This window comes from Jaculus jaculus, chromosome 5 (genome assembly GCF_020740685.1).
Source record: "Jaculus jaculus isolate mJacJac1 chromosome 5, mJacJac1.mat.Y.cur, whole genome shotgun sequence".
NCBI classification, from domain to species: Eukaryota; Metazoa; Chordata; class Mammalia; order Rodentia; family Dipodidae; genus Jaculus; species Jaculus jaculus.
In genome coordinates this window covers 10,799,865-10,825,576 of record NC_059106.1, presented here as the reverse complement: position 1 = coordinate 10,825,576, position 25,712 = coordinate 10,799,865, and the positions used below count along the sequence as shown (strand labels likewise).

The following is a 25,712-nucleotide window of genomic DNA, read 5'->3' as shown; positions in this document are numbered from 1 at the left end:
AACTGGCACATCTCAAGCTGTGCCATGATTTTCTCCATTGAGAAATGACAAATTCCCAGCCCTCAAGACTTGTGACCTGTGATGGACAGTCCCCAAGGGGGAACAACTCTATGTATCAAAAATGGGGAGAATGAATAGAGGATTATCTTAAATGCTGCCCTAAACTCTAGGGTACAAATAGTTTGGTCACAGAAAATGTCTTAGGAGCTGGAGAGATGGCTTAGTGGTTAAGATGCTTGCCTGCATCTTAGGATCCAGGCTCAATTCTCTAGTATCCATGTAAGCCAGATGCACAAAATGGTGCATACATCTGGAGTTAGGTTGCACTGGCTAGAGGCCCTGATATGCCAATTCTCATTCTTTCTGTCTGTCTCTTTTCTCTATATCTTTCTCTTTGCTTGCAAATAAATAAATAAAACATTCAGAAAAGAAAATGTTTTAAAGTAAAATAAAATCTTGACATGTCATAGGATAGAATGGATCCATAGGGGTGTAACAGGCCAATACTACATTTTTTTAAGCTTGAGCATTGGGGTTTCTCCTCTGAAGAGCTCTCACTGAAGCAGGCCCTGAAAATTTGATGGGACACCCAAGTATGAAGTCGGGTTCATAGATGGCAGAGGCTGAGGCAGCTTGAGCAACGAGGTGGCAGTGAGGAGGAAATACCTCTCCTCTCGCTTCATATGTGATAGTGATATTGACTGTCAACTTGACAGATCTTGAATCACCATGGAAACACCTCTGGACATGTCTGTGAAGGATTATCTGAATTAAGTTATTGAGGAGGGAAGACCCACCCCCATATATGGGTGGCACCATCCCATGGGCTAATGCCAAACTGAATAAGTAGGAGAAAGTGAGCTGTGCACAAGCATTCATCTCTGTGCTTCCTGACGGTGGAAAAATGTGACCAGCTGTTTCGCGCCCCGGACACTTTGCCTTCACCACCACGGCGGTGGGCTGTACCCTCAAACTGTGAGCCAAAAGAAACCCTTCCTCCCTTAAGGCGCTTCTATCAGATACTTTGATCCAGCAACTTATAAGGAAACAGATACAGCATGCATTTCCCATCCCTGCCAGTGCTCCGTGAATAGACGTGAGAGCCCGGGAGGAGAAGCTGCGTGTTAGAGGACCCCAGGCTTGTTTGCAGAAGAAAACGTGCTGGCTCTTGTGTGGACAAGGCCTCCGAGGGGATGGGCAATTTTAAGGCCAGCCTGAACTTGAAAGGTGATAGCAAAATGAGCCAGGCTTAAATGTGTGCTTCCAAGCTGTGACCTGCCTCTGCACAACGGGAGGTCACCGTGGTGGCTGGAGGTCACAGCATCTGCCACGGCTCCCTCCTCACACCCACAATGGACTACAGAAAAGAGTGCTCCTCAGAGGCCCAACCTGTCACGTCTCCTCTCCTCTCCCAGACCGTGGAGCAGCTGTCACAGCGCATCACCTCGCAATAGAATCAGATCCACTTGCCAGAGTGGGCTTGGAAACGCAGAAGCTAGAATCTAGAGGGGAAATAGGTGAAGTAAAGAGGATGCCAGCTCCCGACTTAGGGGAGACAGTCAGGGTATCAGGCTAAAATGAAGACCCTGGAGCGTGAGAAGACATCCAAATGAACACAGGATGAGGCGGAGTGCATAGTTCTCTGGTAGAGTGTTTGCCTAGCATGTATGCGTTCCTGGGCTTGGTTCTCAGCACTGGCAGAAGGAAGAAAGGAAGGAAGAGAGGGAGGGAGGGAGGGAGGCAGGAAGGGAGGGAAGGAAGAGTGTTGGAAGGGAGGGAGGGAAGAAAGTGAGAGCAGGAAGAAAGAACCAGATGACAACTAGGGTAAGAAGCGAGTGTGAGGGTGCAGACCGAGGCTGGGGATGGAGACTTTGGCTCCCCTCCATCCGCTCTGCTGGCCCATATGCCGCTTCTCAGCGAGGCATTACTCTGAAGGACACACGTACTGTGGAACTACTAGAGACTTCCTGAGTGTCCTTTACCAGCTAGGAGCAAGACAGCGCCCAACCAAGCCTCATCTTGAATTCAGAGCCCAAGGAACGAGTTCCAGTGCAAAGAGCGCAGGGGCACGCCTGTGAGGCACTGTTGGTGCAGGAGTGGCACGCACACCAAGCACAGTGGGGTAACCTGGGGTAACCCGTGGTGAGGCAGGATGAGGTCGCCAGCTGCCCCTCACACTTTCACCATGCTGGCATTCTGCGGCCTTAGGAATCAGGTTTCAGGGCTGGAGAGATGGCTTAGCAGTTAAGGCGCTTGCCTGCAAAGCCAGAGGACTCCAGTTGGATTCCCCAGGACCCACATAAGCCAGATGCGCATGTATCTGGAGTTACTGTACAGTGGCTAGAGGCCCTGGCAGGCCCATTCTCTCTCTGCTTCTTTCTTTCTCTTTCTCAAATAAAAGTCTTTAAAAAAAGAATCAGACTTCAGGAAGAAGGCTCACTACAAGACTGTTTTTCTCTTTTTGGCATGTGTGTGTGGTACATGCATGTGTACATGTATGTTCTTACATGTTTGGGCTTGTGAACATGTGTGCATTTGTGGAGGCCAGAGGCTGATGTCAGCTGTTTGTTTCAGTTGCCTTCCATCTTGATTTTTGAGATAGGGTCTCCCACCCAACCTGGAGCTCACCAGTGTGGCTTTATTAACCAATAAGCCCTAGCTCACAGGTGTGCTCTGCCATGCCCAGCCTTGTATGTAGTTCCTGGGGATCAAACTCAGGTCCCCATGCTTGCTCCACAAGCACTGGACTCATGTGCTTTAGTAGCAACTGTGTGTGTTTGGCGAGTACCTCAGCCTGCAGGTGGCCGTGGCTTGCCCCTGGGCTGCTTTGATGTGGTGTCACAGGTTGAGTGTTTGTTCCCACCCATCCAATCCATTTCCTCCATCCCTGCACTTGTATTTCCTTGGACTTGAATCAGTAATTATGAATATCCTGTGCAGCATCTGTGAGGATGAGATGAGCTCACGGGATGTAATCTGCAGACAGCTGCACAGTGAACAGAGGTTGTGCCGGTCATCTGGACCATTGTTTTTGTTTATGGAATTGTGGTAGAAACGTGACCTGGAGCCATGGAAGAGATGTGATGATAAAACTAATATACAGCTGATGGGCTCCTGGGGAGAAGGAAGGACACTTGAGGAAAGCTATCTGCAGTCCTGGGATAGGACTTCTGTCTGGTCCTGGACTGGTGACAGAGGTTGGTGGCCCAAGCTCTGAGTATCCCTGTGGCTGATCAGTAACTTCAGGATATCCATCTGAAACTCACTCCTAATTGCTTAGGTTTGTCCCTTGGGTGGTGTGGCTGTGGCTGCAAGCTTCAAAGGGAGTCAAGTGACCATCTGTAGAGTCAGAGGGTGTGGAGGTGTGGACCTGTTTGGAATTCGTCAGGATCAATAAGCCAGTCTTTGTGGTTGTTCAGGGAGCCCTGGCAAGTCTGACAGAAACTTACCTGGTGTCAGTTCTTTCCCCAAAACCTTAGTTCCAGAAGGGCTTGATCCCAGCCAGTGGCCCAGACAGTGGTCCATTGTCCAGCACTAGTTGACCTCATCTCCAGCGCTGCTCCTTTGCTCTGGCAGACTTGGGCACTGTGCACATTTGAAGCAGTAACAGTTCCTTGTGTGGCTGTTCTGTGCATTGTAGCCTCACCCCAGATGCGTCCCCCATATCACCAAGATGTTGTGGCACCAAAAATGTTTCTGCATATGTCCTCTGGGGACCCAGATTACCAGTGGTTGAGAACCACCATAGAAAGTGATGCAGGTGGCTATTGGGGCAAACTGGCCAGAGATTCTGTTACTTGGTTTTTTTTTTAAATTTTATTTATTTATTTTACTTATTTGAGAGAGAGAGAGAGGCAGATAGAGATAGGAAGATAGATGGATAGATGATAGAGAGAGAGAGAGAGAATGGGTGCACCAGGACCTTCAGCCACTGCAAATGAAATCCAGACACATGTGCCACCTTGTGCACCTGGCTGACGTGGGGTCTGGGGAATTGAACCTGGGCCCTTTGGCACGGCAGGCAAACGCCTTAACCCTTAAATGATCTCTCCAGCCCCTGGTTGTTTATTTGTTTGTTTTTGTTTTGTCATGGTGACCATATACCTTGAAGAACAATATAAAAGGAGGAAGGACTTATTCTGGCTCATGGTTTCAGAGTTTTCATGGTGGTGAGGGCTGGTGGAACTGATCATCTCATGCCAGACAGGAAGTAGAGCAAAGCAGGAGCTGGACCAGCCCAGGCCAGATGTCATCCTTAAGGGCACATCCCCAGTGCCCTCCTTTGTCCAAGCAGGCTCTGCCATCCAAAGTTCCACATCCACATCCCCAAAGTACTAAACCCTGAATCTGTTAGTAGAGTGAACTATCGGTTATGTCACAGTCCTCCCGATCACCTTGTCTCTGGACCGGTCCTCACCACATGCTCCAGTGTCCTTTGCTGACCCACGGGTCTCTCGGTCCCTCGAGGGCCAGTAGAGATCAACCATCACACCGAGTTCTGAGCCAAATGGGGGCTCAGAAGGCATCAGCAACCGCTGTCTGGAGGAGAGCCACAGGGAGTCTGCATAACACAAGCCGAGGCCTCGGCCCCAGGACATGGGACACAGCTTTTGTTTCAACTGTCCTTCTTCCACTGCATGGTCGTGAAGGTGGGGTGGGGATTGGCAGGGCTGGGTTTCCTGAGGCACAAGCCTGAAGAGGACCTGCGGTTAAGATGCTGTCAGAATCCAGCTCTGCGAGGGACACCGGCGCCAGCCAGAACAGCTGCTGGAGCAGGGCTGGAGGACGGCCCTCACCTGTGCCCGTCACCCCTAGTCTGCCCTCATTTAATCGGCTGCCGGGTCAGGAAGGAGAACAGGTGTCGTGAATTGTGTAACACGGGCTGGTGTCCTAAGCAGCGTGTGCCGGCTGAACCCAGAAGCACCCAAGCGTCAGCCACTCACTATTCACCCAGGAGCTATAGCTCCTTCGTGTTGTTTTAATTCTCCCCGCATTTAGCGTGCATGTGGTGCCAGGTAAGCCTGTGCTCATCTCAGTGCCTCAGTCCATCACACATGCATATGCTCCCCTGACATGCGATCACACGTGTGCTGAGTTTCCTTGAAGCCTGCCTGCAGTCACTGCTCCCACACCCCGGGACACACAGGTCCCCTCTCTGCTCGTTCCCTGGCTGCCTGCGCTGTGGTGGGACGGCCTGCCTTGCCTACTTCCTCAGTGTGCTAAGAATGGAGCTGTCTTAGTCCCCAAGAAAGGCGACCTTGAGTGGGTCACACACTACTGTCCCCCAGCAGTGACAGCCCAGCAATCTGTGAGCCTGTCATTTCTCAGTGGAGTCTTAGAAAGAGCAGGGAGCTCCAAATACGAACACACCGCGGGTGTGCGGGGAATCCCGCCCTCCCCTCCCCTGCTCCTGCCTCCTCTGCATTCTATCTGGGGGTGCGGGGGGAGGCCGGTTATGAAACACCTCCTGTCAGGGTGCCCTGGTGTGTAAGGTACAAAGGGCAATGCTCCAGTCTGGAGGGATTCTAACTCGGGCTTTGTTTTCATGTGGAGAATCATCTTAATAGAATGGCATTAAGCACCAAAATGTGTCATTTTCTCAGAAAAGAACACTGACAGTTGAAGTATGAACTTCCGGACCGCTGGGATGGGAGCCCGGGCGTCTTAGCTAGGCTCCGGTGGCAGCGTGGCCGGCAGACAGCAGGCCCAGGCAGCCGCTCCTGCCTTTGTGTCTGTGGGTGTTGCTCTAGGGATCTGAGTCACTGTGTCTCCCTTTGCACCATTCCCTCCCTCTGTCTGGAGGGAGATTTTGTTCCTCTTACATGTTTGCAAGGCCATTCTGAACATGCGGCGTGGTGTCCCCAGCCGTGACTGAGCGCCTCCCAGCCACTGCTCAGCACCTCTTCCTCCCTGTGGCTGAGTGCCACGCTGACAAGAGGGTAACCCCAGCTGCTGCCTTGGCAAACCGGCGGTGGTTGTTCCTCGGGTGTTAACTCCATGCTGTGGCATCAATGAGCTTCCTGTAGCCCTGCCCAGATATCCCGGGGCCTCTGGCTATTGCTCTCAACCCCAGAGACCTTTGCTGTGTGAGCGGACAGCCCTTTGTGGAAGGTCGCCTCCTGGATCTCTTTCTAGAAAGCTCCAGGCCCCTGCCGGTCACAGCCCCAGCCCCATGTGACAGACTCTTGACAACTCCTGTTGCCCACCATCTGTACTTGCCCAAAAATCTCAGAGTCTTTGTAAGGAAGTTCTGGGAAGAAATTGATGCTAGTGATACATTCCATGGTGAGATGCCGAAAGAGCGATGGGGGCATCTGTTTCCCTGAGGCGCTGTGTTGAATCAGAGGTCCTGGCCAGCAAGCCAACACATTAAATTCTTGGAGAGTCCTTTCCTGCCTACGTCTAGCTCTTTCTGTCCCAGGCCAGCCCTGTCCAGGATACTCATGCCTGCCTCTCAGGGGAGTTAGAGGCCACTGCAGTGTAATAGAAGTAAGGGTGGACTAAGAGAAAGACCATCCTCTTTATCCCTAGGAAGTAGGAGTCGCTTCCTAAGCACACTCCCCATGGTTATTCAAAAAGGCTCCTGTCCCTGAACAACTTCCCTTGAGTGACATTCTGTTCTCTGCCCAGGTGGCACTCAGTGACAAGTGGGAAAGGCAATAAATAAAGCAAAATGGGAAAAAATCAGATCCTTGAAAACCTACCACCCTGGAAGAGCCTTAAACCATGCACTGTGACTCTCTTCCTGTCTCTTCTCCATCTCAAATAAAAGGGTGGCACTGAAACAGGTGTGCCCTGAGGTCCTGTGTGACCCATTCTGGGTCCCATTTGGTTCTATTTCCTTCACTATGTGTTGCAATGGAATCTGATTTCTACTATGATTGACATATGATCTCCAGAAATAATACAAGGAGCAAAGTCAGAGGCTGGCAAGGGCACGCTAGGCTGTGCCACTGGGGCATGGAGCGTGAGCCTGCTATCCTGGCAGCCCTCTGCTCAGTGTGTTTGGTCTGTTCCAACCTGGGCCTCAATTTCACTCTCAGAGAGAACATCTCAGTGGGTATTACAGTGGTAGGCAATTACCCCAAACAAAGACCCTGGCAGGGAGCTCATAATGGCCATAGGTCCAGGCATTGGGGCAGACAGAGCCTTCCTTTCCATACTGAACCAGCTGAATATAGGAAGAAAATACTGTAAAAATGTTTTATTTATTTATTTGCAAGCATGTGTGTGTGTGTATAAATACATAGAGAGACTGAGATTGAAAAAGAGAGAGAGAGAGAAGACTGTGAGAATATGGGTGTGCCAGCGCCTCCAGCTGCTACAAACAAGCCAGATGCATGCATCATTTTCTGTATCCGGCTTTATGTGGATACTGGGGAATCAAATAAAACCCAGGTTGTTAGGCTTGACAGGCAAGTGCCTTAACCAGTGAGCCATCTCTCCAGCCCAAGAAAATACTTTTTTATTACTTGTGTATGTGTGTGTAGTGTCCGCATGTGTATGAGTGTTCACGTGTGTAGGCACACACGTGTGCGGGTGCATGTGTGAGTGTGTGAGGTGCGTGTGTGGAGGCCAGAAGTTGATGTCAGGCATCTTCTTGATCACACTTCACCTTATTACTGAGGCAGGTTCTCCGCCTTGAACCCAGAGCTCACCCCTTGGCCTGTTCTCGTTGCCAGCTGACTCTGGTTCCCCTCTCTTTGCCGCACGAGCATAGGGTTGTGCACCGCTGCCGTGCCCACCCAGTGTATACGTAGGTGCTGGGATCCAAACTCTGGTCATCATGATGGCGTGGCAAGGGCTTCATCCCGGGGCCGTCTTCGCAGCCCTGGTTCTTCAATAGGGAGACACAGACACTGTTGGGAATGGCAGGACTGGGCATGCACGCAGCATGAGCCGCAGTAATGCAGCTGTGTTTTGCAGTCTGGACTCCTTCCTGTATGGTCTCCACGCCCTCTTCAAAGGTGACTTCCGGGTCACGGCGCGGGACGAGTGGGTTTTTGCAGACATGGACCTGCTGCACAAAGTCGTCGTTCCGGCCATCCGGATGTCCCTGAAACTGCATCAGGTAAGACCCCACTTCCAAAGTAGGGAAGTCAAAACTAAGCTCCTTCTGTCTGCTTCCAGTCTGTGTAGAGGTGAAGAGCTCCTCCATCCTAGCATCCACCTCCGTGGGGTTCCCTCTCAACACGGGCCTGAATCGCCCAATCAAGGAATATGCACCCAGCCTTGTGAAACATGAGCTAAATAATGATCTCCCTTTAAGTTGTTTATGTCAGGCATTTGGTTATGGTGATGAGAAAGTACATAACGCAACCTTCATATCTCCCTCATCTATATCAGGTACTCCAATAACAATTATGGTGAATGCATTATTCAAAGACAATCTGGGCTACAGAATTAGTTCCACCCTGGCCTATAGAAAGAAACCATGCCTCGAAAAATAAAAATGAAAAATAGAGGCTTTTTTTTCTTTTCACAATTTTTATTAACATTTTCCATGATTATAAAAAATATCCCATGGTAATACCCTCCCTCCCCCCCGCCTGCACTTTCCCCTTTGAAATTCCATTCTCCATCATATTCCACATCTCAATCATTGTACTTACATATATACAATACCAACCTATTAAGTACCCTCCTCCCTTCCTTTCTCTACCCTTTACATCACCTTTTTAACTTACTGGCCTCTGCTACTACGTATTTTCATTCTCACACAGAAGCCCAATCATCTGTAGCTAGGATCCACATATAAGGGAGAACATGTGGCGCTTGGCTTTCTGGGCCTGGATTACCTCACTTAGTATAATCCTTTCCAGATCCATCCATTTTTCTGCAAATTTCATAACTTCATTTTTCTTTACTGCTGAGTAGAACTCCATTGTATAAAAGTGCCACATCTTCATTATCCACTCATCAGTTGAGGGACATCTAGGCTGGTTCCATTTCCCAGCTATTATAAATTGAGCGGCAATAAACATGTTTGAACACGTACTTCTAAGGAAATGAGATGAATCCTTAAAATATATGCCTAGGGGTGCTATAGCTGGGGCATATGGTAGATCAATCTTTACTTTTTAGGAACCTCCACACTGATTTCCACAATGGCTGGACCAGACTGCATTCCCACCAGCAGTGTAGGAGGGTCCCTCTTTTTCCACATCCCCGCCACCATTTATTTTCATTGGTTTTCATAATGGTAGCCAATCTGACAGGAGTGAGATGGAATCTCAATGTAGTTTTAATCTGCATTTCCCTGATAACTAGTAACGTAGAACATTTTTTAGATGCTTATATGCCATTCGTATTTCTTCCTTTGAGAACTCTCTATTTAGCTCTATAGCCCATTTTTTGATTGGCCTCTTTGATTCCTTATTATTTAACTTTTTGAGGTCTTTGTATATCCTAGATATTAATCCTCTATCAGATATATAGCTGGTGAGGATTTTTTCCCATTCTGTAGGTTGCCTCTTTGCTTTTTTCACTGTGTCATTTGCAGTGCAAAATCTCTGTAATTTCATGAGGTCCCAGTGATTAATCTGTGGTTTTATTGCCTTAGCAATTGAGGTTGTATTCAGAAAGTCTTTGCCAAGAACAATATGTTGAAGAGTTTCCCCTACTTTTTCCTCTAGCAGTTTCAGAGTTTCAGGTCTGATGTTAAGGTCTTTAATCCATTTGGACTTAATTCTTGTGCATGGAGAGAGAGAAGAATCTATTTTCATCATTCTATAGATATATATTCAGTTTTCCCAATACCACTTGCTGAAGAGGCTGTCTTTTCTCCAATGAGTATTTTTGGCATTTTTATTGAATATCAGGTGGCTATAGCTACCTGGACTTACATCTGTGTCCTCTATTCTGTTCCACTGATCTACATGTCTGTTTTTGTGCCAGTACCATACTGTTTTTGTTACTATGGCTCTGTAGTATAGGTTAAAATCAGGTATGGTGATACCACCAGCCTTATTTTTGTTGCTCAGTATATTAGATATTCGAGGTTTTTTGTGATTCCAAATGAATTTTTGGTTTGTTTTTTCTATTTCCATGAAGAAAGCCTTTGGAATTTTGATAGGGATTGCATTAACTGTGTAAAAATTAATTATGTGTAAAAATTAAAAAATGTTATCGCCTCTTTGAGAAGAATTTTGGGAATGGTTCAACTTACCTAAGTACAGACAGTCTGGCCATTAGCAAATGGTCATTTATCCTCAGGAGCTGCCTGAAGAACAATTCACTATGAAGAGGGAGAGTGGCCAGAAATAGTGACATTTCCCATATCTTTTTTTTTAACTTATTTTTTATTGACAGCTTCCATAATTATAGACAATAACCTGTCTCCCCCTTACTTTCCCCTTTGAAATGCCACTCTCCAACATACCCTTCCCCCTCTCAGTCTCTCCTTTATTTCTATGTCATGATCTTTTCCTCCTATTATGATGGTCATGTATAGGTAGTATCAGGCACCATGAGGTCATGGATATCCAGGCCATTTTGTGTCTGGAGAAACACGTTGTAAGGAGTCCTACCCTTCCTTTGGCTCTTATATTCTTTCTGCCACCTCTTCCACAAAGGACCGTGAGCCTTGGAAGTTGTGATAGAGATGCTTCAGTGTTGAGCACTCCTCTGTTACTTCTCAGCACCATGGTGCCTTCTGAGTTATCCCGAGGTCACTGCCATCTGAAAAGAGAAGGTTCTCTAACCAAAAGTGAGAGTAGCATTATTATGGGTGTGAACATTAAAGAAGTGCTTACCGGGCAGTTTAGTGAGCATAATATATACATTTAACCAAACACCAGCAGACCTTACACCCCTAGGGCTCTTGACTACCCCTGTTGTAGGTTTTCAGTATCAAGGATATATTCTATCCCATGGAGCAGGCCCCCAGTCCAATTAGAGAGTGGTTGTTTTCCCCCTTAACAGACATGCCACTGTTGCACCCTTTGGCTCATTTGACCTGGCTGGCCAAATTTAAGGCTTGCAGTGTCCACTGCTGAGTATCTCCATGGTGATTTTTCTCTCTCTCCCATTGAACTGCACACAACAGCTTTCTGTCAGCTGGTCTACAGGTTTTCAGCTCAGCTCCAGCAGGATTTTTCAGTGACCTTTCAGCCCAAGTATGTGGAATCTTCAGCAATAGGGTCTTATCATCTGTTCCTGGTGGGAAACCAAGGGCCTTGCAAAGGCCTGTAATGTTTTGGGGTCATCAGGGTCCTCCCTGGCCAACAACTCACTGGAAAGTGTCCCATCTCTGGCACTGAAAATTTTCTAGTAACAATCTGGCTACTGGTTGTGCCATTGTCCAAAAAAGTACGTTTCCATATGATTTATTCATATCCTTTTAGGTTTTTGTTGTTGTTGTTTGTTTGTTTTTGTTTTTTGAGGTAGGGTCTCGCTCTAGCCCAGGCTGACCTGGCATTCACTGTAGAGTCTCAGGGTGGCCTCAAATTCATGGCGATCCTCCTACCTCTGCCTCCTAAGTGCTGGGATCAAAGGCATGTGCCATCACGCCCGGCTACCCTCTTAGGTTTTGATTAGCGCTCCCCCCACCTTTCCTTTACTTAGTCTCTTCCCCAACCTAAGTTAGGCCTTTCCACCCCCATTAATCCATTCTTTTACTAACATATATATAATACTAACCTATTAAATCCCCCCTCCTTTTCTGTTCCTTTATAGCTTACTTACCTTCTATGTGAGTTTGAATCATTTTTAGCTAGGATCCACATATGAGAGAGAACATGTGACATTTGGCTTTCTGGGCCTGGGTTGCCTCATTAAGTATAATCCTTTCCAGATCCATCATGGAGAAAGACATGTCCCATATCTAAAAGTCATGGGTGGGGAGTGGCAGATGAGGCAATAGCTCAGTATTTATAGTACTTGCCTTATAAGCATGAAGATCTGAGTTCAATCCCTACAACCCACATACATGTGCACACATGTACACACACATGAACGTGCATACACACAGGTTCCTAAGCCATGCAGCTCTTTCCTGGGTACACTGCACTTGGTTAGGATCATGAATTGAGGAGATACCCTCTGTACCTGACTTGGGATCTGGGGAGGAAGGAAAATGAAGGGAGCTCATGGCCTTGGAGCCTGATGCAAGCCATAAGAGCCAGTAGCATGGGTCCTACTTGTCCACCTGGACCCTCCCTGCCAGGACCAGTTCACCTGTCCCGATGAGTACGAAGACCCTGTGGTCCTCTACGAGGCTATCCAGTCCTTCGAGAAGAAAGTGGTGATCTGCCCCGAGGGTGACCCGGCCTGGCGGGGCGCAGTGCTGTCCAACAAGGAGGAGCTGCTGACCCTGAGGCACGTGGTAGATGAGGGCGCTGACGAGTACAAGGTCATCATGCTGCACAGGAGTTTCCTGAGCTTCAAGGTGATCAAGGTAGGACACACCTCCTGGTCTCAGGGGACTAGACTCATGTGGGGAACACTGGAGAAGAAAGCAGGCATGGGCGACGCCACCCTGAACCCCTGGCAGAGAGGGACGGCTGTGAAGAGTGTTGGCCAGCAGGGCAGGGTGGGGCGGGGGGCAGGATGGAGCCCCCTGGAGGGGTTTGCTCCCTCCCTGGAGAATCAGGTCATGAGGAAGGACTTAGGCTGTAGGTCCTGGCAATGCCCTTGTAGATGAGAGTTCAGCTTGGTGCATTTTCAGATTTCTTAATTCTCCAGAGTTCCAGACTTTTCTCTGCAAACCTGCTCCTGGATGTAAGAGCTTTATTACCCATGACTCCTCTTCTTTGTTATGTGTATGCGTGTCTGTGTGTGTGCAGTTACACGTGCGTATAATGTGTTTGTGGAGGCCAGTGGACAGCCCTAGGTGTCATTCCTCAGTTACCATCCTCCCTTTTTTGTGGCATAGGATTTCTCATTAGCTTCGAAATCACCAAGTAGGCTTGACTGGCTGGCCAGTGAGCTCTGGGGATCTCCCTGTCTCCACCTCCCCAGCGCAAGGGTTATAAACACCTGGTTTTCCTAATGTAGCTACTGGGGATTGAACTCAGGTCCACATGCTTACAAGACAATCACTTTATAGACTGAGCTCTCTTCCAAGCCCACACTCCTGTTTCGTTATAGCTAAGACAAAATTTTACATTCATTTCCCCTATATTTTCCTATGACAGTAATGTCCATTTTTATTACTGAGACAAGTGTTTTAGATCAAGTGTTACATCCACAGATGACCCATCCCAAAGCTGTGCCCATGGACCATGGGTTAACCCATAGACCGGGAGTATAAGATGGGGACACAGCTCTCCCCACCCCACCTGCAGGTGAACAAGGAGTGTGTGCGTGGACTCTGGGCAGGGCAACAGCAGGAGCTCATCTTCCTGCGGAACCGCAACCCGGAGCGTGGAAGCATCCAGAATAACAAGCAGGTCTTGCGGAACCTCATCAACTCCTCCTGCGACCAGCCCTTGGGCTACCCCATGTACGTCTCCCCACTGACCACGTCATACCTGGGCACCCATAGGCAGCTGCAGAGCGTCTGGGGCTGGCCCGTCACGCTGGACAGGATGAGGACCTGGTTCCGGGCCAGGTGGCTGAGGTAGGGCCCCACCAAGGGGTGTCAGGGAGGGATGTGTGGAGCAGAGCTCTTATGCGCTGGTTAGCGTGTCATCACCAAGCACTGCTGTCTCCCATGAGTACATCTGCTGTGCCCAAGTGGCCTCTAACATGTCATGTATCTTAGCAGGAGGGCTCAGAGTGTGTCAGTGGGAACTGTTACACACCCAGTCTCTTTCCCACGCTCAGGCTGTGTCCATATTCCAGTGGGGATGCAGGTCCATGGGTGTTAAGCGTGTTCTCCTGCGGGGAAGCAGGCCTGAGCTCCAGTGCACACCACTCATGCAATAAGTCCCCTCCCCACGCAGTAAGGAGTCTCTGGTTGCTGAGGGCACTCGAGGCTTATTCCTGAGTATGATGGTGTCCCCATGATTCGTCCCAGCTAAGGAAGACAGACTGGTGATCCTTGAGTGTTAAACCAAGAGGTTGAAGACACAAAGCCCCTCCCTCACAAGCACCCCAGGGGTGATGTTCCCCACAAACGTGTGGTCTTCCACCCATCTCGATTGTGGCTGTGGTTGCGGATCAGAGGTACAGTCATGTCACCTGGCAGCCCGGATCCATTCTGCAGAACGCACCACTGGGGGATTTTGCCATTGTGTGAACATCAGTCACACACATTAAAGCCAGCCCTGTGTCACTGGGTGATGTGGACTTAAGAGACCATGTCCCTCAGTGTGATGCCACCGCGTGGAGAGTGGCAATACACAAGATGCTTTGGTGAGCCCCTGAAGCTTCTGTCCCCACAGAATGCGGAAGGACTGCAGTGCTGGGCAGCAGCACAGCCGAGGCACTGCTGAGGAGGCCGAAGGTGGTGGGGCCCCATCAGCGGGTGGCAGTCACGCCCCTAGCGGTGACAGCCAGGAGAACAGCATGGAGCAACCCAGGAAAGAGGGTGCACAGCGCTGGGCCTCACCCCGTGGAGGAGCTCCAAGTGCAGGTGGGTACCTGGGGCTTGTGTCCAATACCATATGAGTAGACCTTACTCAGTCTTACTTCCAAGAGAATTTTGCTATACTCAAAACAAGTTTCATGTCAATGGCTGATGGAAATGTACACTTTCTGCTCAGAGGAAAGAAAAAAAAAAACACTGGCCAGCTAAGTCCAGCACTAGCCCTCATGTCCATTACCTTGGACAGCCATTCATCTGTCTAGGCTCCTGCCCAGTGTATGCTCCAATCTTCCCATTCCACTCATTGCATTCCACCATGTATCTCCTGGACTGTGTCACAGCCACAGACCCATATTGTGTCCCCTCTGTCTGTGGACAGGACTCTGCTCCTCCTACATCTCTGTCCTCACCCTCTCTGTTGGCATTCAACATCCCAGGAAAGAGGGCAAAAGGATATGAGTGGATGGGAGCAGAGGGCGCCAAGGCTGAGACTAAAGACCAGCAGCCCATTTCTGGCACAGGCATGGTGGATGTATAATTCCAGCATTTGGGAGGCTGGAGCAGGAGGTTCGCTGTGAGTTTGAGGCTAGCCTGGGCTACACAGTGAGTTGCACCTGGACTACAGTGAGACCTTGACTCAAACAAACGCAACGAATGTTAAAACTCCATTTATACCAACCAAATGGACAAGTCTTCAATGCCTGCTGATGGCACTGGGCAGGGAGGTGCAGAGGACTCCTAGAGGACATGTCCTGGGGACACTGGAGGCAGAGGCTCTGTGCTGGCTCCTGCCACTCCATGCTTCTGCCCTCAGCTCTTCCTTCCTCACCTTCCAGAAGCATTTAATAAAACCCCTATGCATACTCCCCTACCAGCTCTACACCAGGGGGCATGAGGACAGTCCCTGCCTCCTAAGTGTGCCCAGAGAAAGGTATGGGTGGGGACCAGAAAGGGCAGGACCATGTCAGTGTGGGCTGGGTTGGTCAGGGCATGCATGAATGAACAGATGGTAGCGAAGTTACATTTTGTTGCTGGACAAACACCCAACCAAAAGCAGCTAATGGGAGGAAAGGTTTCATTTCATGCTTATGGATTACAGGGGAAGCTTCTTTGAGGTAGAAAAACTGTAGCATCATCCATAGCAAGGAGAAAAACCAACAGCCTGACCTCAAACTGCTTTTGATACACCTAGTAGAGCTGGACTGAATATCCACATGCAGCAACATCTCCTCCCGCTGCTCAAACCTAACCAAAAATACCACAAGGGGCTAGAGAGATGGCTTAGCAGTTAGGCACTTGCCTGTGAAGCCTAAGGATTCAGATTCAATTTCCTAGGACTTATGTAAGCCAGTTGCACAAGGTGGTGCATGCATCTGGAGTTAGTTTGCAGTGGCTGGAGGTCCTGGCATGCCCATTCTCAATTCTCTCTCTCTCAAATAAATAAAAAAAAATTAAATATACCTCAGGGTTTGGGGGACAACATAGTCACATTCAAACCACTACAAGTGGATAGATAGATGGAAGCTTGATAAGACAAAAATAAAGAAGTCAGATGGACTAGATAGAGAGATGAGAAATAGACAACTGATAACAGGTAGGTCAGTAAATGCGAAAGACGGCAAAAGGCACAGGGCTATGTAGAAAGGGAGGTGGATGATGGGTAATGGGAAGGCACTAGAGCTAGGTGAGAGGTGGATGACTGATAAGACAGAAAGAAGGGAGGTAGGCAGGTGGGCTAGAAGAGAGGGACAAGCAAAGTGACTGGGGCTGGCTGCTCAGAAGGACCCAGAGCTTCTTCTCCTGGCCACCAGCCACTGCCACCTGTCCTGAGCCCTATACACAGTGCCCAAGGCCTGCAGAGCACCGGAACACTCTTAATGTTCCCTTACCATTTGCTATGGCATGAGAAATGTGTTCTAAGTGCACGCAAATGGTGTCCAAATGGGAGAGCACACGAGAGCTGGTCCTTGCTGATCCATCCAGTTGACAGGCCTGCGTGGGATGAAGCTGGGGCAAGTTTGAGTAGGTAAGAGGTGCCTGGCACACCATTTCTGGTGGTCTAAACCCAGGTCTATGTGCTTAACCCAGAACAATGGCACTGCCTTGTCTGCAGGTACATCTGCTCTGATCTCAGCCTATAGGACATGGTGGTTTCACACTTTCTGTATTAGTTGCTTCCTGGTTGCTGGGGAAAAAAAAACCCTCATACCCAGAAGCAACTTAAGGATGGAAAGGGTGTGTGTAAGCTTACACTTGCAGAGAGTGGGACATGTATGGCAGGAGCAGGAAGCTGGCATGACATCACCACATCAGCAGGGGAGGGGATGCTTGCTCAGCCATCTCTCCTTTTTATACAGTCCAGGGCTTATCTCTCCCATAGGAATGCATGCAATGTAGCTTTTCCCAGCTGTCAGCTGGTCTGTAGAGGAGGTTTTCAGCTCAGCTCAAGCTTGATATCTGAATGACCTTGCAGCACAAGCATGTGAAGTCTTCAGCAATAGGGTCTTACCATCTATTCTTGGTGGGAAATCCAGAGCCTTGGAAATGACCTATAATGTTTGGGGGGCATCAGGGACCTCCCTGGCCAACAACTCATTGGAAGGTATCCCATCCCTGGCACTGAAAGTTTTCTATTAACAATCTATGGCTTCTGGGTGTGCCATTATCCAAAAAAGCGGGTTTCCATATGGCTTGTTCATACCATCTTAAATTTTGATTAATTCTCCCCCTACCCTTCCTTTACTTAGTCTCTTCCCCTGACCTAATTTAGGCCATTCTACCCCCAGTAATTTGTTCATCTACCTACATGTATACAATACTAATCCCTTAAGTCCTCCCCTCTCCCTTGTGGTGACTTTCTAGCTTACTGGCCTCTGTTACTGATTTTTACTCCCACTCAAATACAAGTCTAAATATTTGTATTTAGGATCTACATGTGAGAGAGAACATGCAGTGTTAGGCTAAGGGCTGCCCTAGAAGCACTCATAATTTGATAATGTAGTCATTGGGAAAATAAATTAATTGTAAAGTAATCTGAGCAGCAGAAATGATTTTAGCAATGGTTACAGTTACATGCATACGTGTAAACACACACAACAACATCAAAAAGTGCCAGGGTTAGGGCTAGAGAGATTGTTCAGTGGTGAATGTGTTTGCCCAGAAAGCCTATTGACCTGGGTTCAAGTCTCCAGTACTCATGTAAAGCCAGATGCATGTGTATCTGAAGTTTGTTTGCAATGTCTAGAGGCCCTGGGGCACCCATTCTCATTTTCTCTTTGCAAATACATTAAGATATATATTTAAATATATATTTAAATCGAGGGCTGGGGAGATGTTTGAGTGGATAAAACAATTACTGTATAAACTCAAGTACCTGAGTATGACTCCCCAGAACCCACACAAAAGCCAAGCTGGAAGCCGTGGCAGGTGTCTATGATCCCAGCACACCTATGAGCAAGAAGGGTGGCAGAGACAGAAGAGTCTGGAAGCTGGGTGGGGGTGGGATTAGCCTGGTAAACAGGTGTGAACGAGAGTCCTTGCTTCAGACAGGGAAGAAGGGAGGCCTACACTCAGAAGCTGTCCTCCAACATGCATATGGGTATGTCCTACACACATGTACACAGAAAGATAATAAAATAAGAACAGCCAAGGGAGTATGTGATGCAAAGAAGGGGGCGGGTCCTCGCATTTCGTGGACTACACACACCACTTCCTATGACACACAGTAGGGCATTTTCCTTTTGTTTTCTAAATTAGCTTGGAAGGTTGCAGCCAGTGCAGGTGGCCCACAAGGCACCTGCATCACTGACTCGTGGATGCGTGGGTGTGGGCATAGCGGTTGGGCAGAGATTAGCTTTACAGTGGGAATCACAAACAGATGTTTGACCTTGACACACTCCAATTAACCTAACAAATCACCCTCTCTGTTCTCCACTGAATGCTCAGGGCCTCCCCCACGCCCTGCAAGGGCAACACATGTGACTGACATTTCAGCAGGGACCTTCAAGGTCACGGCCATTTCTCCATGCCTGAGGTGGATGGGTACCAGATGAAGCCTGAGCACATCAGCCCCGAGGCTCAATTCTGGGGATTCACACACCACTGAAGGCTAGGCCCCCATTTCACTACCTGCAGACATAAGAAACCCAGGCAGAATACCAGTGTTCTCTGGAAACAAGAGTTTCACCATGCCTATGTCCAAATTGGTGTCAAGAAGAGCCCAGGTTATGTAGCTGGCTCCCAACCCTGTCCTAGCTTCATAGGTGTGGACCTTCCTAGCCTCCTTGGGACCAAGCAGAGTAGATACCCACTACACCACACAGACACAGAATTCCTGGTCACTGTTCTAACAATGTGGTGTGTGTGTGTGTGTGTGTGTGTGTGTGTGTGTGTGTGTGTGTAAGACTTAATATTTTAATTGGCATGTACTTGTGGGACATAGTATGACACTTTGATGATACGTATCCCCAGCATGTAGTGATCAAATAAGAATCAATAGCACTCATAGCCCTCCAACGTCTGTCATTTCCTTGTTGGCACGCTCAGACTCTTCCAGTAGTTATTGTGAGATGTAACATAAATTGTTGCTGACCATAGTCACCCCCATATCCTGTGGAACCCTAGCATTCATTCCCTCTCCACCCTTTCGTACATACTACACAGGCAGCAAAACAGAAGGGACATAATGTAACTCTAGAGATTTAAGCAAACATAGGAATTAAATGATGTGCATCAGTGGGTGAGAAATGTCTGACAGGATTCCTCCATTGTTTTCTTAGCAGGCTGAAATATGATTACACCTAAAGAGTATTCTGGGCACTAGGAGATAGCTCAGTCAGAAAAGTGCTTGCCTTGAAAGAAAGAGGACCTGAGTTCAAACCCCAGAACCCATGTAAGAATGTCTGCATGTGGGATTGCCTGACTAATTCCAGCACTGGAGAGGCAGAGAAAGGAGGACCCCTATGGGTATGTGACCAGCCAAGGTAGCCTACTTGGTGTGCTCCAGGTCAGTAAGAGAACCTGTCTCAAAAATATATGTAAAACACCTAAGGAATGGCACCCAAGGTTGTCCTCTGGTTTCCACACTCATGCACACACACGCACACACACACACAGTGTGTACATGCACCTTCCCCCGGGGGGGGCGGGGAAGTATTCTGATGGTTTGGGTAGGAAATGTCCTCAGAAGTCTCCTGTCTTGAAGGCTTTGCCCTGCAAAGCAACGTTTGAAGTAGGGCTTTGGGGAAGTGACTGGATCATGACAGTGGTGACCGTCACCAGTGGGTCACTCCACAGATGCCATCGTAACAGAAAAGGGCTGAGCTTCCTGTGTTTACTGGAGCACTACTCCCACTAGCCCAAGGTGCCCAACTGGGCACTCTGCTCTCTCCTGCAGGCAGGCGGAAGGGCAGGAGCCAGTCTGTCCAGGCACACTCGGCATTATGTCCAAGGCCACCCACCCTGAGCTCGTCGGGGCCCATTCTAGAGAACCGCCAGGCCTTTCTCCAAACATCCACGTCTGTGCATGAGCTGGTCCAGAGGCCTTCAGGCAGCCAGCTCTCCTTGCACACCTCAGCCGCATCCCTGCACTCTCAGCCGCCACCGGTCACCACCACAGGCCACCTGAGTGTGCGTGAGCGGGCTGAGGCGCTCATCCGGTCCAGCTTGGGCTCCTCCACCAGCTCCACCCTCAGCTTCCTCTTCGGCAAGAGAAGCTTTTCCAGCGCACTGGTCATCTCCGGACTCTCCGCGGCCGAGGGGGGCAACACCAGCGACACCCAGTCATCCAGCAGCGTCAACATCGTGATGGGCCCCTCAGCCAGGGCTGCCGGCCAGGCCACACGGGTAAGAGCTGCCTTGGGGAGGGGCGCCAGGCAGAAGGGCACCACGAGCTTCTAGCCCTACCTGCCTGCCGGCTGTGTGCCATCACCTTCTGCCAGGGCTGGCTGTGTGACACTGGAGGTCACAAGACACAGAGCAGATAGCTCTGTAGTAAGGAAGACCATTCCCAGCCTCTAAGCGGCCAGCTCCACAAGCATGACTGAGGTGGCTTAATGCACCCCAACACAATCGTGACCATAAGTCGGAAGCCCCGGAAATGGGGAGCAGAGGTTCTTCTTGTGCATTCTGGGCTCCCTCCCTCCATATTCATGCCACCCCGGCCTGAGAGCTGGGAGGACACATGTCGACACCTGAGTTAAATTACTGTGAATTCCAGGCCACAAAGGTGGCCAACCATTTCTCTCAGTAGCTAGATCCGGGGAACTTACACGTTTAAAGCCTGCATCATCCAAGTAGCTATTAATTGTCCAGAATTCACACTAGCTATTATTGGATGAATACCTGAGCTACATATACAAAAAGAAAGTCAAACACCCAGGAATTCTCTTATATAGTCTGGTTGAGAAGAAATAAAAACAAAACAGATATCATTAAGGCAAAAGTCAAAAGGGTGTTCACTGTCCTTTTGAAGTTCTACCAAGCATGTCCAACCTGTGGCTCGTAGACCGCATGGATCCCAGAACAGCTGTGCATGCAGCCCAGCACTTTCATAGAAGACGGTTAGGTTGCAGTACCAAAGACTGGACACCTCCCACCCAGTTGCCTGCTGGCCTACCGCTTACCAGACAGGAAGGCTAGTGCTTGCTTGACCTCTGGTTTCCGATACTTGAGGGCAAAGGGTCACAGCTGGGCATGTTCAGTGCTGCCTTCTGCTCCTCCTCTAAGCGGCCCTCATGAGGACAGAAGGCTTAGTTCGAACCCAACACAGCAGCAATGGTGTATCATCCTCTGTACCAAGTGGTGGGCTTCATGTAGCCCCAGGCCACCATGGCCCAGGGGAAGACCCCGGTGAAAAAGGAGCTTAGTTATACCTCCCTAAACTCAGAAACTTCTCTCCTTTTCTTTTCACTTCCTCCACAAAAGGGCATCAGCTTCCCCACCCTAGCCCCCATGGAGTTAGTTACAGTGGGCAGGGTGGGGGGATGTCTCCTGGATCGGCAAATTCTCTGTCTCCATCGAGGACGATGGGCCCTTGGGTCTCAGCGCTGGGTTGCGTGTAGTGACAGTGTCACAACAAGGGCCCTGTGGGTAGAGAGATGCTGACCAGGGCTCCCGGAGGTGGGCACACAAGAGAGGATCTCCCTTGGGCCTCCCCTGTGCAGCACCCTGGAGGCCCCACATTCTGAGGTCCTGTAGACAGATGCACAGCTTCACATTGCAATCGAACCTCAGAGGCCAGCCATGTGTCAGGCTTGTCATCCAACCCAGCTTCACAGCCCGTCCTCAAAGGATGCCACAACCCCATCCCCGGTCCTGCGGCATCAGAAGGTAATGGGTGACTTGGGAAGCCTAGGTAGTGAGCGTGGACTGAGCAAGCCCTTCTTCTCTTCTTTTTGGAAGCACTTCTCGGAGTCTTCCGAGCACAGCGATGCGGAGCCCGGGCAGGCTCATGAGCAGCGTCTGGCAGAGGTCGTGGCTGAGAACCTGGGAGTGCTGTGCCGAAGAGCAAGCCAGGAGGACATGGGCCTGGATGACACGGCTTCCCAGCAGAGCGCCTCGGAGGAGCAGTGACAGAGCGGCGTCTGGCTGGAGAACCACTGATACTCCACATTTGCCTACCCCACACCATGAGGCGCTCTTCCCAAGGAGAATGGAGAGCTATTCTAGAAAGCAACTGTTATCTCAGGGTCTTGAAACAACTCTCACTTGGTTAGAGAGGAGAGGGAGACACCATGCCTCCTTTCCTAAGCACCGCACAAGAACTGGGTATTTCACACCAAAGCCACGTGATTGCATCAAACACCACGAGCCAGCAGGGCCTGTGAGCAAGTCCCTCCTGCCTAGGTGAAAGTAGACCAGCTGCATGTTAAATAACCGGCATTGTATACATCACCGTCACCTCCAGAGAGCCATGCAGAGCGGCTTATGTGAGGCCACCAGCAGGTCAGGCACACTGAGGCTTAAGTGCAAATGGAAAGACAGCCTTGTTGCTTTATCATATTTGCACAGCTGTAAGTGTAAGCTGTGGCCTCACTAGCAGAAGCCTGACGTACATCCATCAGGCCTTCAGTATTCTGAGAGGAGCCAGGACTCCCCAGGATGGAGTTTAGAAAAGGCGGGCAGAGCAGGCCACCTGAGTGACACCCTTAGACCTGCCCAGTGATTACCTGGCCACCCAGGACCCCTCCGTGCTTCCCAGGAATGCATGCTTGTCTTCCAAGCCGAGCAAACCTCCCTCTGTACCATGAGCACACTTGCACACACCTTTGTTTTTGGAATTAAAATGTTTACAATTATGGCCATGCCCGTCTGCTGTCATTACTTTCTCTATCCTTCTCTCGTCCCTTCTTCCCTTCTCCCTCCTCCTCCCTCCCCTCCCTCTCTCTCTGAGGCAGTTTCTCACTCTAGTCCAGGCTGATCTGGAACTCACTCTGAAGTCCAGGCTGGCCTTGAACTCATGGTGATGCTCCTACCTCAGCCTCCTGAGTGCTGAGATTATAGCCAGCCTCTGGCTGTCATTTCTAAACATGACTCCTTTACTGTGTGAATGACACGGGCAAATTCAGAGACGTCTCCAGTCTCAAGACTGTAATGGGGAGCGGGGGAGATAGCTTAGTCAGTTGCCTCACAATCATGAGGGCCTGAGTTTGAGCCCCAGGACCCACGTAGATGCCAGGAGTGGTGGTGCCCACCCATAAACCCAATGCTGGAGATATGGAGACAGGTAGATCCCTGAAGTTCACTAGCCAGCAAGTTTACTCTAACTGGTGAGCTCCAGGTGAATGAAAGACCCTGTCTCAAAAAGAGGTGGACCTAGGGATAAAGCCACACCTGGGTTGTGTGCAGCTGTTGGAGAAGCTCATGTGACCTGCTGTAGTCATCCATGGGCCTCAAACAGACGTGCCTGGAAGCTCCTGAAACACTCGGGCCACTTGTCGGCCCTCAGGACCAAGAGGCCAACTCAGACTGGGTAGGCAGCCACCTCTGTCTTGACCCCAGTGGTGGAGGGGACGTGTGCCCGGCCGTGCAGCTGGCCACTGCATGGGATTGCAAGAAAGGGAAGCTCTCCAAGCTCGAAGACAGATGGGGCAGAGACGGTGACGGGGGCCGGGTGATGGCTCAGTCAGTAACGTGCTTGCCTTGAAAGCATGAGGACCTGCCTTCCATCCCCAGAACTCATGTGTAAAACAAAAAGCAGGACTGGAGAGATGGCTCAGTGGTTAAAGATGGTTGCTTGCAAAGCCTATCATCTTGGGTTTGATTCACCAGCACCCACATAAATCCAGATGCACAAAGTGGTGCGTGCAAATGGAGTTAGTAGGCAAGAGACTCTAATGAACCCTTTCCACCCCCTTCAATCTTTTTCTCTCTCCTTGAAAATAAGTAATAGTGTATATACATGTGTATATATATGTGTGTGTGTGTGTGTGTGTGTATACACACACACACACACACACACACACACATATATACGCATGTATATATATATATTTTTTAATCCAGGTGTGTGTGGTGGTACATGCTTGTAATTCCAGTGTTAGGAAAGTAGAGACAGGCGGATCCCTGGGGTTCAACGACCAGCCAGTCTAACCTAATTGGCAAGTTCCAGGCTAATGAGAGACTCTTGTCTCAAAAAACTGGACGGCGCTTGAGGAATGGCACCTGAGGCTGTCCTCTGACCTCCACACACACAGGTTCAGCCACTCATACACAAACACACGAACACAAAGAGACATGACAACGGCATGAAGTGAGGGCCCAGTGTACCCACCACATGCCCTAAACAGGTTCATGAGCCACTTTTCCCCCTGCAGCCGTCTGTCCATGGAGGCCAGATGGAAACTGGAGTCCCTCTGTCTCCCTGGGATTTGTCAACAGTGTCAAAAAGGCAGCCCAACGTTCTATTTCATTACTCAACCTCGGTGCATGCAAGCATACAGGAAGCACTTCGTGACGTCAGGCTCCAGCCAGTTCTGCTCCACTACCGTGCGGTGCCGCTCTGTCTCACGTTCTTCATCCAGGCAATACGCATGCCAGGTCTGTGCTTTCCAAGAGGACTCCTTGTTAGGCCCCACCTTCGACTCCACTAGATATGCCGATACTCTCCATCCCCACTCACTGCTTACATCTATGGGGTTGTACCTGACACCCTCCTAATGCTCCCAGACCCTTGCTCGACAGTGTTGCTGAGGAATGTACTCTGAGGTCTTGGGCACAAGACACGAAGTGTCATAAAGCCCAAATGAGAACTCAGAAGGGAACATTTGAAAGAGCATGGGCACTGGGCTAGGGATTAGGCTCAGCAAGGAAAATGCTTACTGGGAAATCCCAAGCACCCACATCAGTGCTGGGCATGGTGTTGCATGCCTCAAATGTCAGCACCAGGGAGCAGAGCTGGGAAATCTCTGGGCTTACTGGTTAGCTAATCTAACTGAATTGGTGAGCCCAAGGCTCAGTGGGAGTCCCTGTCTCAAAGAACAAGGCGCAGAGTGACTGAGGACATTTGACCCTGACCTCTGGCCTACACACATACATGTGCATCCACACATACAAGTGTGTACTTACACATACAAATACATCACCATACACACACGCACACACACGCCCTTCCCCCTAACGAAAACAGCACAGGCTTTGAAGCCATTCAAACTTGAGTTCGGCTCCTCCATCTACCACAGCTGTGATTTTTTAAAGTTGTAAGACCAGGTCTCCATATGTAGCCCAGGATAGCCTGGAATTCAAGATCCTCCTGCCTCAGACTTCCAAGTGCTGTGATTACAGACGTGAGTTACTGCGCCTGGTTCATGTGCTACAAAAGTGACTGAATTCTCAAGTCTCTACCGTGATGGGAGGGCGCACAGCCGTCAGCAGCGCCCTTGTGAGAGCTCCCCCAGTCGCCCGGCACAGCAGGCAGGTGAGGGCAGGCTGCGACACCCCAAGCACCACCAGCTTCCGCTCGGAGCCGCAGATGAGCTGTTCACCCTTCCTGGGGATAAAGACCAGCTTCCATCACTTTATCCTCACGTCTGAAGTACTGCGATTGGGACCCGGGGCCTCATGCCCTCAGCACAAGTGCTGACTGACCCACACACTCAGCTCAGCCCACCTTTCGTATTTAAGATATTCTCAAAGTTCATGCACGGTCACACGGACATCCACTCAGAACAGCTTCCCAGAGGTGCCACAAAAGATGTGCCGGCATGACAGAGTCTCTCTGGGCCCATCCCTGGGTGTGGTGTAT

At 49.7% G+C, this 25,712-nt stretch overlaps 1 protein-coding gene across 10 annotated transcripts in view; it reads left to right on the top strand.

Annotated features, from left to right (window-relative positions):
• The window catches only part of Pcnx2 (pecanex 2), a 200,038-nt gene extending 177,265 nt beyond the window's left edge, over positions 1 to 22,773 (top strand). For 7 of the 10 annotated variants that reach the window (XM_045150737.1, XM_004659700.2, XM_045150741.1 and 4 more), the window contains 6 exons: positions 7,927 to 8,071; positions 12,167 to 12,397; positions 13,287 to 13,561; positions 14,328 to 14,518; positions 19,866 to 20,314; positions 21,872 to 22,773. In XM_045150737.1, the coding sequence (XP_045006672.1) occupies positions 7,927 to 8,071; positions 12,167 to 12,397; positions 13,287 to 13,561; positions 14,328 to 14,518; positions 19,866 to 20,314; positions 21,872 to 22,042 (1,462 nt within the window). In that variant the 3' untranslated portion in view covers positions 22,043 to 22,773. Of the gene's footprint in view, positions 1 to 7,926; positions 8,072 to 11,676; positions 11,858 to 12,166; positions 12,398 to 13,286; positions 13,562 to 14,327; positions 14,519 to 19,248; positions 19,838 to 19,865; positions 20,315 to 21,871 lie in introns of those variants that run through there. The other 3 variants (XM_045150740.1, XM_045150742.1, XM_045150743.1) reach the window with 3 other exon arrangements.
• The last annotated feature ends 2,939 nt before the right edge of the window (positions 22,774 to 25,712 follow it).